The 18,098-nt window shown below is 41.7% G+C and overlaps 1 protein-coding gene across 4 annotated transcripts; it reads right to left on the bottom strand.

Moving 5' to 3' along the window:
* Positions 1-11,798: 11,798 nt before the first annotated feature.
* LOC311584958 (uncharacterized protein) lies at positions 11,799-16,630 on the bottom strand. 4 transcript variants are annotated; one of them, XM_084759701.1, is made up of 4 exons: positions 16,257-16,630; positions 13,808-13,871; positions 13,622-13,698; positions 11,799-13,144 (listed from the first exon to the last, which is right to left on the bottom strand). In XM_084759701.1, the coding sequence occupies exons 3-4, from the start codon at positions 13,674-13,676 to the stop codon at positions 13,008-13,010; spliced, it is 192 nt and encodes a 63-aa protein (XP_084615827.1). In that variant the 5' UTR covers positions 13,677-13,698; positions 13,808-13,871; positions 16,257-16,630; the 3' UTR covers positions 11,799-13,007. The 4 variants fall into 4 exon arrangements, with proteins under 4 accessions (XP_084615827.1, XP_084615829.1, XP_084615828.1 ...); XM_084759703.1 differs by having other exon boundaries at positions 16,262-16,630; XM_084759702.1 differs by lacking the exon at positions 13,808-13,871.
* Between the last annotated feature and the right edge of the window lie 1,468 nt (positions 16,631-18,098).

The following is an 18,098-nucleotide window of genomic DNA, read 5'->3' as shown; positions in this document are numbered from 1 at the left end:
ATTCAGCAATGTGCCTCTGCATTCTGAGTTCTTCACTATTCTAAGTAGTTTACTATTATTTCTCAAGGACTGGCTATCAGTGCCAAACTTTTTAATAATAATAGTTTTCTGTGGACTAGTGGCAGTTTAGAAGATAGCCATCTTTAATTCAGAAAAAAATGACTTATGAGATGTAATATGAATAAAATAATAAAATAAAATAAAATAAATGACTTAAGCTAAAATCCAACCCTGCTCTTCCCAATAAGGGTTGCTGTATGAAAACAGTTACTCTTTATAAATGTTTATATAAAAAACATAGTTTCTATTATTTATAGCCACTTAAGTATTTCTGGCTTTATTTCAATTATGATAAAGATCAGTGCAGAAAATCTTAAAAATTAAAGTTATTTAAATTCTTCAAATTTTTAAAAAACAAGTTCTGAAGTTAAAAATTATATAAAATAATTAAATACTTTATATACATTTATGAATTTTCTAAAGGACAAAATGCAGTATATAAATGTATTGAATTTTAAAATAATTATTTCTTCTTTAAAAGGCATTAATTATAAAAGGAAGCACAAATGAGGAGACCCAAAACAAACAAAAGCTGGGAGGATTTGACACACAAGATGTGCTATGGAGACTTCTTCAAGGTGAAATGAAAATAAATTAAACATGAAAGCACATAAAAGCAGAAAAGTTGTTGGTAAGGTCAGGACACAGAAAAATCCAGATGACTATCATCATGGAAAGTGTGAGGTGACCACTTTTGTTTTTAGTGTAGAAGTTAAAAGACTGAAATATTGACATCATAGCTATGAAAATGGAAACATGATGTAAAAACACATAAATTATTAACTGAGTCGCATCAAGGGTCAATCAGGGAAGTCCACATGTAGAATCTTCAAGTTTAATGGTTATCAGCTTAAATTAGACTGTTAATAAGTATATGATATTTTGGGTAAGCTTTATAGCCACAGGCAAAATAGTTTTTAAAAAATGTACAAAACCAGAATGCAATTAAAGCCTCATGGCATGTCAAAGCGAGAAAGGAAAAGGGGGACAGAAGAATCACAAGACAGAGCAGTGGACAGAATGTGAGTATCCAGTCCTCCCTCTCCATAGTTACTCTAAAGGTAAATGGATTCAACCCGGAGCAGCTGAGTGTAAGGATGCTCAGATACACGTCATCCACACAGCCTCACTCTGTATTTTGGACATTTGCTGGCTGATAGTTAAGGAATGGAAAGATAGTTCATGAAAATGGTAATAAAAACATAAAAGCAAAATGGCTATATATCAGAGCAGCTACACTTTAAGTAAAAAAAAAAAACTGTTATGAAATGCAGAAGAGGCCATTATATAATGATAAAATGATTGGTGAAAGAAGATATGGATATAGTTTTAAACATCTATGCAACCCACGTCAGAGCATCTAAATATATGGTGCAAACACGGGCAGAGCTAAGGGAAGTGTACACAGCCTTATGCTAATAATAGCAGGTTCCAATACCCTGATTTCAACAATGGACAGACCAGTAAGATATCATCGGGCTTAGAGAACATTGGAGAAGACTCACATAGACATTATAGCCACTTCCAGCAGAATACACATTTCTCAAGGAAAAATTACAGATACATGGAAATCAACACACACTTGAAACAACTAAGGACAAAAAGAAAAAGAAAAAGAAAACATGTTTAAACCATCAAGAGTGATAAAACATTTTTTTTCTTTTTGGAATACAGAAAAACAGATCCCAAGTGGGAAGCATATGACTTATACCTATACTATCCAAGAGAATTGTTAACTATTATTATTATATTAGATATTATATTAAACAATTCTACATTTTTGGTATCTTATTCTTTAAAACAATACTTATTTTATTTTTATTTATGTGTATATACACGTGTCTGTCTCCATGAGTGCAGGGGTCTGCAGAGGCCGGAAGAGGGCTGCAAATCCCACTGAACTGGAGTTACAGGCAGTTTTGAGCTACCTGTCCACACTGCTGAGTCATCTCTTCAGTGCCCAGCTTTCTAAGTCTTTCTTAAGGTTTTCTGTTCTTTGTGGCCTGTTTGTCCATGATTTCTCACTGAAGCAGCTCCCCCCTCGCCCCCCTCCCCGGCCCAGATCAGCTTTAATGTCTGCAGTGTCTGCTGACATTTCTTCCAAACCATGATTGTCTTGTTTCTTTGCATGACAAATCCCATTTACCATTCTTCCTTGAGCAGACGGCCTCTGCACTCAGGCCTTCCTTGCAGGTCCTGGCTTGTGCGAGCGCAGGCTCATGCCACGGGGTGGCGCCTGGAATCTGACATGCTGGCGCTCCCCTTTGCAGGGCTCTGCGGCAGCTGAGTGTCTACTTTGGTCTCTTCTCCCTTTTCTTGATCCTGAGGTTTAAAAATCAATGTCAAGGTTAAAAATTCTTTAGTTGTTCTCTTTGAGTGCATGCGCCTTTTTTTCGTGTCTGTAGATTCCTGTCTTTAAACAGCAGCCGCGCTCCCCCCCGCCCCCCCCTCCAACCGCCGCCGCAAATGCCTGTGTTTTCAAGCATTGCTTCATTTCAACCTTTGCGAGAGACTGTCTCATGGCATCTTCGTATCCCCTTGTTTTTATTTCATGACTTCACCCTTCTCATTTTTGTTATTTTCAATCGTGTTTCTTTGTGCTGCAATCTGTGTGGCTTCTCCAGCACCGTCAAGCATTCCTCGGCCGTGTTGAGTGCACCATTAGCTGATAAGCTGAATTTCTGATCCATAATTGTGGTTGCTCAAATACTTTCTGTCAGTTTTTAATCATCACCGTGGACTTTCCGTTTTGAAGTTCCGCATTTTCCAAACGTAATCACTTGTTACATAGTTGATGGTTACCTTCTGTGGTACAGTTTTACAGTATTGCTGTCTCATGAGGGTTCAAACGAAGACTCATGTTCCCAAAAGCTCCCATTTCTGTGGTTTGTTTTTCTGCATGGCAATTTTTGAATGGCAATTCATACTTAATTTAATTGATTTTAGTCCCCTAACATCTGTGTCCTGAGATTGAGAATTTTTTTAAGAGTTATAAGTGGTTCATGACCACCATGGGTTTTTCCAGATTCACACTATTTAGCCTTACAGATCTTGGCTGGCGCCTTTTGCACATCTCCACTGCCTTAGGACAATGCGGGTAGTCACCAGTTCTCTGTAAGGCTAATCAAAGAGCCTAGTCCTGTAATATCCGGTATTTGTGATGTGCACTATTGACCCCTTCCCTTGCCCTGGGACTTTCCCACATAGCCTTCGGCCTGCCAAACAACGTGCTTTGGTGATGACACATGTTTTTACAGCCAGAGGGCCTCTCTGGGTAACCTGAGGAAAGAGCCCATGTGTGGTGGAAGCCTTCATAGAGCTGTGCATGCATCAGCCACAAGGGCTGCCCAGGCTCTGAGGTACGGGTTTAGCTGCTGCTTTGACCAAGTTACTTGTTTTAGCTTCTTTGGCTTTGAAACAGAGCAGTTCAACTTTGCACTGAAATTAGGAAATGGATGGTTTAATCTAGCTTACAGACAGATAACAAAGCCTCAACAAATATACAGGAGGCAATGGGCAAACTACAGTTTTCTATAGAGAAATAACCTTTACTTGTGGCTAGCACTGATTTTATTCAACATGATAATAGTTGGGATGATTTTTACAAATAAAATCTTTAAATTTGAGCTGTTGATTTATGTAAGTGTAACAGTAATAGCATCTAGGCACATTTTCAAATATTATTCTAATAAAAATTTGATAATACCTAAGATGCTTATTAGCTTCAATAAGTCATATACATACATACATACACACACACATATATATAGTATCAAGTACATATTTTAATACTATAGTATATATTTGATACTATATAGAATATATATTTATACTTGATATATATATATATCACTGGAAATTTAGCAAGCTTTCTGTGCTTAGAAACCAACCTCAGAACTTCCCTGATTGCATCTTGCCATTTGGAGAACAGCTTCTTATGGGAGTTTTGCAGATTTCCTTGTGGCTGTGTCAAGAATAGTCAACAGCAGTCCCCAAATTGTGGAACAATTATATAGAAGTCATAAAGAGCACTACCATCCTGATTCAACCACTCAGTCATACAGCTTTGTTATGCTTGACACTAGTGAGCAGTTTTATGAGCTCATGACCTTTCCATTAGGGGTCTGAAAATTTGTGTCTGCCCTGGCAATTCGGTCACTACAATTGCCTGCACCCTGGTGCTTTTCATGAATCTCTTGAAGTTTGTAGGTCTGTGGAGGAAGGAAGACAGCGCAGAAGAATCCCGGTTGGAGTTAAGGTGACACCATCTGTGTTGGAGAAGGCTCTCCCTGCAATATAGCACACTAGACAAGCCTAACTCACTTAACATTTCTTCTTAAAGAAGCTCAAACAAAGCTGGGCATATTTAACAGATAAGGCAAAGCATCGTCCACGTGATGTCTCAGACCAATAGTGCAGGAGAATTCTGAAAGAAAGTGAAATTCTAGTATTGATTTGTTCAGCATGAGCCTCATCTTCTTACAGCTCTGTGAACAAATCCATCTAACTGTAGCAGCGTAGCCATAGGTGGGATCTCTTCTCACACACCAGAACTTTCTATCTCTATTTAGTTTGTATCTTACACCTTTATTTTTCCTTGTTCAGGATTTATCTGTAATTTTGTTTATTTTAAGATTATTTTTTAAAAGAAAAATAAATGCCTGACATGTTTTTCCTTTAAACAGTACATACTATTTTATTTATTTTTCATATGTAATTGTTTCCTTTCATCTTTTTATTTCCAATGGGTTCCAACATACCTAATAATTAGGATGTTTGGCTTTAGGAACCTTAATCTATAGTGAAAACGAGGAAGTAGAGGATTTTGTAACCTTTAATTTTTGAATAGATTTCATAATCTTTCAAAAGAATATTTCCTTATAACATATTTTATATGTCACACAGGGCATTCTTACCACAGACTCTAGTTGCTCTTTTGTTTAAAAAACAAAACAAATGGGCATTGAATTATCCAAAAAGTGGCCTTCACTGGGGGGCCCTGGGAAAGGTATGATGTCATTGTGTTGTAGATCCAGGTCAACCAGAATGGAAAAAGAAAAAAAAATAGATATTTAAAAGCATGTTCATTGCATTATTTACTCAAACCTTCTCTTGGCTTAAAAGACTTTTAAAAATACATTTTAAAAAATGTGTATGAGTGCTTTACCATCCTGTATACATAGCTGTGTGTATCTGTACCATATATGTGCCTGCTTCCCTTGGAGGCCTGAAAGGGCGTCAGATATTCTGGAACCCCACTTGTTACGTGGGTGTGGTATGTGAGCCCCCACGTGGGTGCTGGGTGCTAAAGTCTTCTGCAGGAGCAGGGTCTGAAACTCATGAGCCGCCCTCAAAGCCCTTAATGTTGAATTTTCATAGGATGTTTAATTTTTGGTATTTGAATGACACCAGTGAGGCTTGTCACCCTTGAAAACAGCTAATCTTGTGGCTCAACATGATTAAGCCTTTAGGAGACAGAGTTTCAGGCCAGCCTGGGCTACAGAAGGAGACCTGTCTCAGAATAAATTGTAAAAGCAAAAAATTTTTTGTGTGTGTTTACGCAAAACCATTTTTCATACATCACGTCAGAATAAGACATAATAATTATTAACATCTACACAAAGCTTTCAGGTTTGCCAAGCTCTTTCTGAAAGATTATCAAGCCTTTCCAGAATTTTATAAGAATCAATCTAACTGGTGTTTTCCGCTCTCAGACTGAAAGAGGAAGTTTGCTTGTGGATGCAGAACCACAAGGTGGCGCAATAAAGCAAGTTCCCCGGTGCCAATCATCTGTGCACTCTGGCAGTTCCCCTTATGAGAAGCCAGAGTGCACCTCGCATATATTAATTTGTTTAAATAAAATGTCAGATGCAATGCATTTGAATGCACCCACTAGAAAATATGAATTTAGATGCCTTATGATGATTTGCTACCACAAGATACCACACAGAAGCCCACGCAGATAACTATTATTTAAACATATGAACTGGCCTGGTCAGGAGGTAAACTGTCTTAAGTCAATTTGTACATTTTGGAAACTGCTAACCCACACTGCTGGTTCACTCAAGAATTTAAGTTTTATTCCTTCTCAAGTCTCTGAGGGGCATTGAAGACAAGACAATATAGTTCTATAACCAAGTTTAGCTGGTTAGGGGACAAGATCGTTTTAGATCAAGATAAAGAAGTTAAGCTATTAGAGTTGAGATAGGATAGATATTGAATCTCAGTCGGAGATCTAGACCCAACAAGACAGGAAAAACACTTACTTCAAGTGAGACGAATGCAGATGGCCAAGTCACTATGAATGCAACATATATAGTACTCAGTATTCTCATGATTGTCACATGGTTCTCCCTGCTGTATGTAGTTTGTTTTACACATGTGTAACAAAATAAAAGTATATATTAAAAAAAAAACTAAGTGGGAGGGAGGGAGGAATGGGAGGATGCACAGGATGGGATAGCAATTGAAATGTAATATGAATGATTAAAAAAAAAACTTATTCTGTTCCAATTACAGAAATCAGAAACTCGGCTTCAGTAGAGTAAATTTTGATGCTTTATGAGCCTTTGACACGCACTATGGCACCCCCTATTCAACCATTAGCCCTTGGTGGAGAGGCCTGGTGGCACTCAGAGGAAGGGAACGCAGGCTACCAGGATGAGACCTGAAAGGCTGGGATCGTATGGTGGTGGAGGAGGTCCCCTTCTGCCACAGGCCTAGGGGAGGACAGCAGAGTGAAAGAGGGAGGGATGGGAAAGGGAAAGATACAGGTGAGGAGATAACAATTCAGATGTAATCTGAATAAATTACATAAAAAGAAATAAAAAAACTTTAAAAGAAAAAAATATGAACTGGCTCTGGGAGGAGGTGGAAACATTGGGCTCCTTGTGCCTTACTGAGGAGAATATGGAGAGTCCCGAGTCTGTGAACAGAGTCCGATGATTCCTCAGAAGGCGAGGGGTTGGGGGAGGGGGGAGGGAAAGGCAGGGTCACATGACCTAGCACTTCGACTTAGTTTACACCCAAAAGAAGTGAGAGTGAACACTAGAGTGGATGGCTGAACACACATGAAGCCAGCAGCTTTATTCCCAGGCACCTGGACACGTTCACCGCCTGTCTGCTAATCTGCCATGACTATTCTTGTGATTACATCTGGAGTTAACTAAAACACAACAGCTGGGGGACACTTGCCAAGGATTTTTCTTTTTCAATTTATTTATTTATTCAATTTACATCCTGGCTGTAACCCCCTCCCTTCTCATCTCCCAGTCCCACCCTCCGTCCCTCTCCACATCCCCCCCTTCCTATTTCTTTTTTTTTTTAAATTTAATTAATTTCCTATTTCTCAGAAAAAGGGAGCCCCCCCCCCTTCCCACCCACCCTGGCTTATCAAGTCAAATCAGGACTGAGCACGTCCTTTTCCCCTGAGGCCTGGCAAGGCAGTCCTGCCAGGTGGAAGTCATTGAAAAGCTGGCAAGAGAGTCCATGTTGGAGACAGCCCCACCCCGCTTACTAGAGGACGCACACGGAGCCTGAGCTGCCCATGGGCTACATCTGCATGGTCTCAGCCCCTCTGGGCCCTGGTTAGTTGGCTCTGTTGGTCTCCTTGTGAAGCCCCTGTCACCTCCAGGTCCTTTTCTCTTTCTCCCCCCCACTTTTCCACAGGACTCCCTGCCACCCAGAATTTTTCTTGACTGAGTCATTTTGATGTGAGAAGACCTACCCTAAGTAAACCTGGTGGCTGCCAATATAAAAGACTTGGAAGAAGAGAGGGGCAAATGAGTTGCCTTTTTTTTTTCTTTTGTGAGAAGACTTACAAATGTTGCAAAATTAAGCAGTGCTTGAGAGGAATTAAGGTGGTGATTGGCCAGCAGTGTGAATGCACCTAAAATGGAAATTTTCGTATTACAATAAAGATCAGTTAAAATATCAAAAGAAAAATGTATTCAAATATATTCTTTTTTTTTTTCCTAAGAACTTTGGCAGTGTATGCTCTACAGAGGCTGCATCCTTCAGTGAAGCAAGACCTTTGATTTTCCCATCTCTGGATGCCTCACTGTACAGCCATGAGCTTGCAATGCGCCCTCTGTTTAGGTCACACCCTGATACACAATGAGGACACGAGCGTTGCACCAGCCAGTTGGAACTCAAGGACGCCCTGGAGCAGTGGTGACTTGTTTGTTCAAGTGAAGCACTGTGGTCAAACTCCCCTTTTCCATTCCGCCAGGCATAGTTCCTAATGTCCCATAGCCCAGGGCCTGCGTTGTCCTGAACAAAGATAACACATGTAATTGCCTCCGTGTGTTCTGAGGGTTCCCACAGCTCAGTTTCACAGGTTTGGTTTCTCACTATTTATTAATATAAGGCTTACATATGTTTTTTTAAAAATAGCTATATAGTTTGGCATTGTTTGCTCCCTCTTTTCATTGCAATCTCAGAATAGATAAAACACCTTCGACTTTGTCTTTTCCCTCAGTATTTTTTTCCCAGCCCTTGGCAACTACTTCACCTGTTAGCACCTTACCTTCATCTTTGAAATGCAAACTTAGACATGGCCACTTAAACTTGCTTTTCAAGTAAACCATGAATTTCTTACCATTGTAAGAATGCCTCAGTTATTCTAAACATAGATCAGGTATGATCTTTGAGATTTCCTTTGTCAGTGCAATCTCCCTTTACATAAACCCAAGACCTGACTAAAAGCACCAACTTGCCCACAAGCGGTGCACCCTGCCTCTCTGCATCTTCTTTCTTTCCGTACACTGCATGCAGAGGATGTCCGGGGCTGGCGGACTCCGCAAAGCTCTTCGCACATTGTAGGGGGATTTAACGGAGAGTCCTATGGACGTCCCCAAATTGGTTTTAAGGTGACTTGGTTACTGAATTTCTTCTCCTCATCAAAACCAAAGCTGAAGAAATGATTTGGTGATGAGGCAAGCACTTAGGGGCTGAGATCCTTGCTAATCTGTGCCCCAAACAGCAGCCTTGCCTGAGCCCCGAATCTCCTGCCTCTGATGACCATCGTCCCGCCCTCTTTCACCCCTTGTCCATATCCTTCTCCCAGGTTGGGCACGCACCGACCTAAAATCTTTTAATCTGTATAATTACTATTGAAAATGCACTTTTCCCTTGGTAATGTTTGGGCTGACTTCTTGCAGAAGGCTTCCCTTTTCTGAGGTCTCCATCCTTTTCCATCCTCCTGGTGGAAGTGGAGTGGCTCCAGTGTGGTCCCTTGTCCTGAACAGAGAGGGCAGCTCTGAACGGGCTGTCTGTAAAGCTCACTGATGTCTAGAAACCCAGATAAGTTCCACTTCCACCCGTGTTTCTCCACCATTTTCCTGGGATCCAACCCTCAGAGAAGAGTCAGGAAGTCAGGCAAAAGTGAGACCATAAAAAGGCCAGACAGAAGTGAAGGCATTGAAGTCTCTGAGACGACAGTGTACAGAGCACTGGCTTCTAAGGCAACATTCACAGTCTATTGTGGGTACAGAGAAGTGGTTAAAAGGTCAGCTTTGCCTGGTACCACTACCAGCATCTATATCTCTGCTGGTGCCTCCATGATGCAAGTGGGATAGATCTTTCCTGGGACAGAACTAGAGCAACCTTGTACTGGGAGGCAGGTCCTCTCTGCTTCGAGTCTTACTTTTGCTGTTCTCCATGTGAAGAAAGAAACCTTGTGTGTGCCCTGCTTTATTTAGCCTATTAATTCTACAAGCTTTTTTTTTTTAATTGTAACTAACTGGAAGTGCTAGGTGATCGACCATGCCTGTCAGGCAGATCTGCTAGTTTGCATCTTCTTGAAGACTTATCCTAATCCAGGCACTCACAGCATGGGGCTGCTGGGCCTCTGCCTGGAGGAAGAATAAGTTATGGGTTCCACGTGGGTGTCTGCCCCAAAGGCTTGGTAGGCAGTGGAGGGAGCCCTTGTGTCATCTCTGATGCATGAAATAATTTTTTTTTATAGTGCTTTCTATGTGGCTTGTTACAGCGTGTTCCAGGATTAAGGAAAGGTAGCAATAAGGGTATTTTTTAACCTAACGCCCTCAAGATAGGACATCAATAAATTATTTTAAGCAATTGGTTTTGAGACTAAAAATGCAACTAGTACCATGGGAGACTGAGTGTAGAGCAGGCAAGTTTCGCAGACTTCTGCTCATAAGTGAATTTATTTAAACAAAACAAAAACAAAAACAGAAAAAGGACATAAAAAATGAGTAAATAGTTTGATTTAGCAATTCCACAATGTGTACTTAAGTCAACATGTCATATTGTATAGTAAGTATATATAACTTTACTTGCCAATTTATATAAACATACGTTTGGCAACAAGTAAGTGAATCAATAAGAGGTATGAATAACAGCGCTAGCTAATGAAAAATGAATGGAACAGACCTGGATCTCAGATCTGCAAGGTCTCTTATCTGGCTGGCCCTTGATTTCAGAAGATCTGATAATTCCAGGAGATCCCATGAGTGAACACAGTTTCAAATTCAGGAGAACTAAACAGGCAAGCTACAAAAAAGATGGCATATGTACTGGAGTAGAACCCATCTCCTACCTACCCAGTGGGACCCGTCATGGAGACCCAGCCACAGAGCCTTCAGCCCTTCATATTCCTCTCCCCTGATAGCTTTTGAAACCTTACATTTGTAAATATACAATATGCTGAGTGTTATTTATTCATTATTGTTTTTAAGCTCAAGGACAACTTTAATAGAATTTCAAAGAACAACTGAGGAGCATGCTAGCTGTAAGTCTCAGCAGCTGATCGGAGGAGGGAGATGGAGGAAAGGAAAGCAAATCACCACCATGTGAGTCAAATTGGCATGGAGGGCAGCCACGTGGCAGGCAAGCAGCCCTGTGGCGGGGGACGGGAACATTAGAGAAAGAAGGAAAAAGCCCACATTAGCAGAGAAAGCTTACTTAGGCTCTGGCCAACACCAGAAAGAAAAATAAAGATAGGTGGGGGAAAAAAAAAAGGGAAAGTCAAGGCACAGAAAGGCGGGCAGATCTACCAGAACCCTAGGGACAATCTGGAGCACGTGTGTTAAGGGGTAGGAATTCTGGGAAGGAAAAGTACATTAGCTCATTTAAAAACTAATTAACACTACTGTCTTGAACATAGGTTAAGGTAGAGCCACCTGCCTGAGGCCTGACCCCTGGGCCAGGCGGTTGACATCCCCAACTGGAGTGTTAGGTCTTCACCAAGCCAGGGATCCCAATCCCTTTGACCATAAGGGATTTCCCCACAATCAGCCTTTGCTGCCACTGCAACATTCCCACCCTAACATCATTTATGGGATGGGATGAAATTGGAGAATATATATAATTTATTGTTCCCATAAAAATCTAGAGATTTCAAAGCTGCTCCCCAAAAGGGACTACACGTCTGGCTTGGAGCTTTAGTTTCCATCTTCATGTACAGACTCTAGGATTTGGGGTTCGTTTTTTCTTGTATATTCACAAGAATAAAAACATCAGAGAGATAGGAGCTCAAACTCTGTGGTCGTCCCTCCTAACAGGCTGTAGAGGGAGTAAATGCCTTAATGACTCAACATCTTTACAAGCATCTTTACAAATCCTGGCCTGCAGCTAACCCTTGCTGACCCGCGCTGCATTTTCATTAGGTAGCCATTGATCGGGACGCCTTGCGCAACTGATCCTGCGTGTCACATGCTGTGGGACCAGTTGTGAGCTGTGGCTTCTCATGAGACTGTTAAAAAAAAAATGGCACCGCTGGCATCTTCTCCATGCCTTACAATCCCCTGGTCACTCTGCAGTGCTTCTCGCCTCCTTCTTTCCATCCCAACTTGGCATTGTAAGTCCCAGCTGGGGACAGGTACATCTAGGCCAAGTCCCTCACTAAGAGGACCACAAAGGATCAGCATACCACAGCTAATGTCTGGATGAGGACAAGTGACTCAAGAAACATACAAAACAGTCGCATCTACTCCAGGACTCCAGCCCCGTGGCCTTCTGACTGTGATTTGAATTCCTGTCTCCCCCGCAGGCTTCTCTCCATGTTCCCTCATAGAGCAGGCGCTAACAGGCAGCGTATGAACCCTGTGGCTATGGTGGCTAGTTTTATGTCAGAGTGACAAGCTGGAGTCATTCAGGAAGAGTGGCACCCAATGAAGAAAATAACCCTCATCAGACTGGCCAGTGGGCAGGCCTGTGTGGCATTTTCTTGATTGACGATCGATGCTCACTCTGGGCAGCGCTGTCCCTGGGCTGGTGGTCCTGGGTTCTATAAGAGAGCAGCCTAAGGAAGCCATGGAGGAGCAAGCCAGGAAGCAGCATCCCTCATGGCCTCTGCATCAGCTCCTGCCTTCACGTTCCTTCCTTGAGTTCTTCCCATCATTTCCCTGGATGATGGTCTTACAAGCTGTAAGATGAAATAAACCCTTTCCTCCACAAGTTGGGTTTTGTCATGGTGTTTACCATAGCACCATGGTGCCACTGGGCCCGCCTGCCTCCTCAGTGAGCTTTTGCATGACACAGTAGCTTATCTCAAGCTAACCATACCTGCATCCACTTCCCATTAGTGAACTCTCTCTCTCACCCAGCCATCTTCCATATAGGCAGAGTATCTTCGGAAAATTGAACGGAGAGTCTTTGATTTTTGCATTTCCATTTATTGTCTGTGATTTTCGGCAAGTTATTCAGCCTAGTTAATTCTTAGTTTCTACATCTATAAAGTGTGGTGGATAAAGCCGAATGCTTTCAAGGATTATATACGAGAATGAAGAACTTTGTAAGTGTTAAAATAGAATTTAAATGGATTTGTAAGGTTTTCTCCCTCCCTCTCCCTCCCTCTTCACTGGCCACAATAGAAATCATTAGTGATAAGGAAGAACATGTGGTTTAGACTTGAACATGTTTCTCTCATTCAGACAACAGGAGCCACGCTCAGATCCCTCGCCAGGTGTCTTGACCCCCTTTTGTCAATGTCTTATCTTGCAGCAAACAGTGAATGCTCTGCAGGGTCCCCGGAAAGGCTCACAGTTTGGTGTTCCCTGCTTCAGGCAGATGCCTCCTCGGAGGTAGCAGGGTCTTTCAAAGTTGAGTGCACTGCTGATAACTGAAAAGCAAAAGAGAATGTTTGTGTAAAGTCTGGAGAAACTTGAAGTCATTGCTGTGGTAAAAATGCTTAGAAGTCTCTGTTTGGGGCCTCTGGAAAGAATCTTTGCTATCACGCACATTTACAATAGTCAGGTGGATAAGATTGGTTGTCAGCTCATTCTGTCTGTTTGGTAGAGAGGCAGCTGAAGATGACTTTCCTAAGGAGACCTGGCGTGTCATGAAGGCAGGATGACCAGCTACTGAAGGAATATGTTCCTGGCTAACCTTCCTCCTCCTCTTCTGTCTCCCTCTCTGTCTCTCTGTCTCCCTCTTCTGGCAGTATCTGGGGTAGAACCCTGTGTCTTGCAGGAGATCTAGGGGCACAGAGGTGATGATGTCCGTGCCATCCCTTCGTGTTTTACTTTCCAAGGATGATTAATACTGGGAAAGGAAAAAAGAGAAAACAACGAGAAAGGCCACGAGAGTTGGTATTTACCGTGCAGTACCTGGAAGATGGCAGAGAGGGCCAGGAGGAGAGCGTGGAGTCTCATTGTGGAGCGGGGTTCTGAAGACCTGATGGTGACAATCAAGACGTAATTAGGAGGCTGTTTCTCTACCAAAGGAACTCGTGGTGGCCCACAGGTCTTTCCTGAGACCAGCTGTAAATGTAAGCCTTACTTACAGCTTAAAGTGGTGGTTCTCAAGCCAGGAGTCAGACGACCCTTCACAGGGGCCACCTACGAGCACTGGAAAACACAGGCATTTACATTACAGCTCATAACAGTAGCAAAAACTACAGTTATGAAGTAGCAATGAAAGTAATTTTATGGTTAAAGATCACCGCAACGTGGGAAACTGTATTAAAGGGTTACAACATCGGTAAAGTTGAGAACCACTGGTTTAGAGGGTTTTGATTATTTTCTTTTGCTAATAAAATCATGCAAATATTGTTTTAAATTTAAAGTACATAATCAGACTTCATAGCCAGCTCTCTTATATCTTTCCATTTGAAGGTTATCTTGAAGAGCCTCCAATATTTGTTTAAATATATTCATTTTAAATGTGTGTGAGGTTTTGGAAATTTATGTGACTACGACCTTGTATGAATTCTTAGAAATAGAATATTGTAACAAAATGTATTTCAAGATTTACTATGTATTGTCAGTTGCTCATTTGGAAACTGCCAACTACTTTATTTTCTTGATAATATCTATGAGAGGATTTCAACTATTAATATTATTGTTGAGACTTATCATTAGAAATTTTTGGGTTTATGTCAGTGAGATGAGTGAATAATATTTCTGTTTATATTAATAAGCATTTTTATTCTTTTTCTGAGATTGAATTATTTTTCATGCTCATTGGTTATTTCTGTCACTTCCAACTCATTTTTCTGCTGTACCATTCATCTTTCCTAGTGATATCTAAGAACTCCACACACATTTAAGATCACAATATCGATGATTTATCATCCAGCAGCTGGCATTCTTGGCTGTGCTCAATTATTTCCCTGTATATTATCCATGTTCATTTTCTCTTAAGTATGCTCATTTTATCTGTGGTTTTGTCAAATTCTCTCTGCATTTTTGGTCAGTTCTTTGAGCCTTGGATTGGAGACAGTTCTGAAAGTCTGTGGCAGGTTTGCATTCCCGGCTACTGAGTGTGGGATGCCATATAAAAAGCACAGGTGTGACCTCATGCTAGTTTTTGTTTTGTTTTGTTTTGTTTGTTTGTTTTGTTTTCTTTGTTTCTTTAAGGAACCGTGTCTGACAGGCTTGACAAATAAAGCACACAGTGTTGTGAGGAATGAGGTTGCTGGGGATGCCCACAGGTGGGGTACAGCATGGCACCTTAGAACGGCGTTCCTTGCCCTCATTGGCTCCAGACTTTCAGAGCTCTTTAGGCCAACCTTGTGAGGTGTACAATGCCTAGATGCCCCTGGTGGCTTGGGATCCTATTATCCTCATGCTTCAGGTTGTATTTCCCTGTGCCAGCCCTTCCTAGTTTAACTCCGAGTAGCGTGTATCAGGAATATTTGGAATTGATGAGCACGGCCCATGACTCACTTCTACAAAATAACTCCTGAACTATCTCTTCAAGTTGGAAGCCATGGTACTTCTTTGTTAGCATGTTAAATTGAAGTTTTAGGTTTTGCTGGGGAAAAAAACCAACCAACCAACAATCAAACCACCACCACCAACAACAACAACAAAAAGCCAAAAAAACCAAAAACAAAAACCAAAAACCACCACCACCACCACCAACAAAACCCCCAAAACAACAACAACAACAACAACAACAACAACAACAAAAAACCAAAAAAAACCCGAGTGTGATAATAAGAGTTCGCCTTAAATGCATTTGTCTTATGTTAGCATGTTTTCTTGGTTCTGTGTAATAACATTTTCCTATAGATCCAGAATGTTTTCACAACATTGTTGACAGTCGTTTTGGACAATTATGATTCATAATTTCTCTGCATGCCTTTCACTGTTCTGTGACTGGCAAGGTTCATTGTTTCGTTTTCTGTAGAGAAAGCAGTCAGTTTTGCACTCTAATTTTCTCACTGTCTCATGGCTGAACTCTTCATGGTTCTTTACCTTTTACTAGTAATTTCTCCCAATTGTTACTTTCAGTCTTGATGTGAGAATGCCTGGCTAATACAACTTAGGAGAGGAAGGATTTATTTTGGTTCATTCTTTGATGGATATAAGAAGCCATTATAGCAGAAAATACGTGGTCACAGGAGGCAACGTGGCAGCAGAAGCATGTGACAGAGCTACTGACCTTCTCACAGCCCAGTGCTATGAGAAGTAAAGAACTCACCAGAAACAGGTCCCAGGAAACCACAAGACCCACCTCCAGCTACAACCCCCCTACCAAAGGGTCTACCACTTCCCACAAACCCCATCAGCTGGGGGTCCAAGCATCCAAACACAGGCTCCCAGGGAGACACTGCAACTGAGACACTTAGCATTGTCACATATAAACTCATAACTAGGTAAAGAACTGTCCTTTTGCCTTCTTGCCCAATAACACAGAATAACAAATTACTAGACCCTTCAGAGACTACCCTCTCAACCTTTCCTCTTACCCATGGGAAGCTTTAGTCAGATGAGAGGAAAGCTTACCTTACCGATCCGGTTTGCCGTACACACCCCTTAACTCTGAGGAGCTTTTTCTTGGCAGACCACGGGAAATGATCTTATTTCTTCCCCATTTTCTTTCTTGTCCCTTGATACTTCACTTAAGTGGTACCAACTCCTTTAATATCCAAGAGCCAAAAAGGGGGAAAAATCAGATCTTTAAAAATAGATGTTTTGGCAGGTTTTTTTTTTTGACATGTGTGATGCCTTCCGTAAAAGACTTTGATTTTTCTTCCAGAACGCGATTAAGAATTTCAACTCATGCATTAAGCACAGGTTGCAGCCTTAGCTCTGATGTCCTTAGAGACCAGAAACGAGTCTGTGTTTAGCAAAGAAACTGAAAGAATTTTAATGACCACACAAAAGCCTGGTGCCTCTATGATTCCTTCACCAGTGTACACTCTATTTAGGGTCCACAAATGGTGTGATTATGGTCAACCCAAGAATTTTATCAAAGAGCTGGAGAGGGGGGTGTTCTTCTAAGAATACCTGGATTTGTCACTGTTTGAAGTTCTGAAAACTGTCCCCGAGAAGATAAAGTAAGAAGAAAATAAGAAGAAGGGTAAAACATACTTCCATTTTTAAGGAAAGCAAAGTGGGGAAGAAGAGAAGGTGGAAGCTTCAGTGGGTGGAGAGAAGAGGGAGGCGGTGATGGCGAGGACAAAGAGAAGGAGAAGCATGCAAGGAGGACATCATGAGCATGTGTAGAGCTTCTTCAGTGTCTCGTGGCCGTGTCACAGCAGTGCCCTCCAGGAAAGCCAGCCTCTGAACAGACAACCTGAGAGTTAGAGCTCTGCCTACCTCACCTCTCTCACAAAACAAATCTTGTTGTTCTCTTCTCACTGCAGCCCTGGCCTGTAGAATCCCAGACATCTGCACCATCTCTGTCAATCCACTGAGTCATTCTCCTTTCTCACTAGAAAGTATAATTGCTTCCCTGTCATCTGGAGCCACTGAGATCCTCGTATGTGTTAACCCATCGTCCCAAGGCTAGCTCTTATTACTCTCTGTCTTCTTGGCACGGAGCTATTGGGCATAAGCACAAAGAGAATGAAGCTGTTCGATAATAATGAGACAGCTTTCAGGAAGATGAAGACTGCTTCAGCTCACTCCAGTCTATACGCCTACATCACAGATCTGGACATTGATGATGTGCCCCCGAACTCCCTATTCAGTTAAGAATTTCCATCCCTCAACAGCATCTTTATCCACATCAACGTGTTCTTGTGGTTATACAAGAAGGTGTGTTTACTTTGTTCCTGAAAATAAAACACAAACCCTCCAGCCTGTGTAGATACAGAGCTTCCTATCTTTGGAGAGGTTGTGATGTGAAAACAGGTCTCTGTTACGCCCCATGATCAGTAGCTGATCACCAGCTCTGAAGTCACATTAACCAGTGCACATCATACTTTTACTTAACCCTCAAAGCCATCCTTATAGGGCTGTTCTAGAGAGAAGAAAGTAGGTCCAGACCATGGTCAAATGGAATTCAGCTCAGATTTAACATCTGTCTGCTCAAATTCAAGTCACATGCATGCCCTGCAGCACCATACAACTTTGGCTCTCCGTGTATCAAATTCTTCCATGTGAACAGGTCCAGGGACTGTAAGAACATTGAGAAAATACAAACATGAACATGTAAAGGTTTTGAGCATGCAGGCCCTGACTCTATCTCTGCTTTGGTTAAGAGTTATGGGAAGGAAGGAAGGAAGGAAGGAAGGAAGGAAGGAAGGAAGGAAGGAGGGTGGGTAGGTAGGAAGGGAGAGAGAGAGAGAGAGAGAGAGAGAGAGAGAGAGAGAGAGAGAGAGAGAGAGAGAGAGAGGAAGG

The sequence above is a fragment of the Acomys minous genome (assembly GCF_964271855.1).
Source record: "Acomys minous genome assembly, chromosome: 15".
Lineage (NCBI taxonomy): Eukaryota > Metazoa > Chordata > Mammalia > Rodentia > Muridae > Acomys > Acomys minous.
This window is presented reverse-complemented; position numbering and strand designations above follow the sequence as displayed.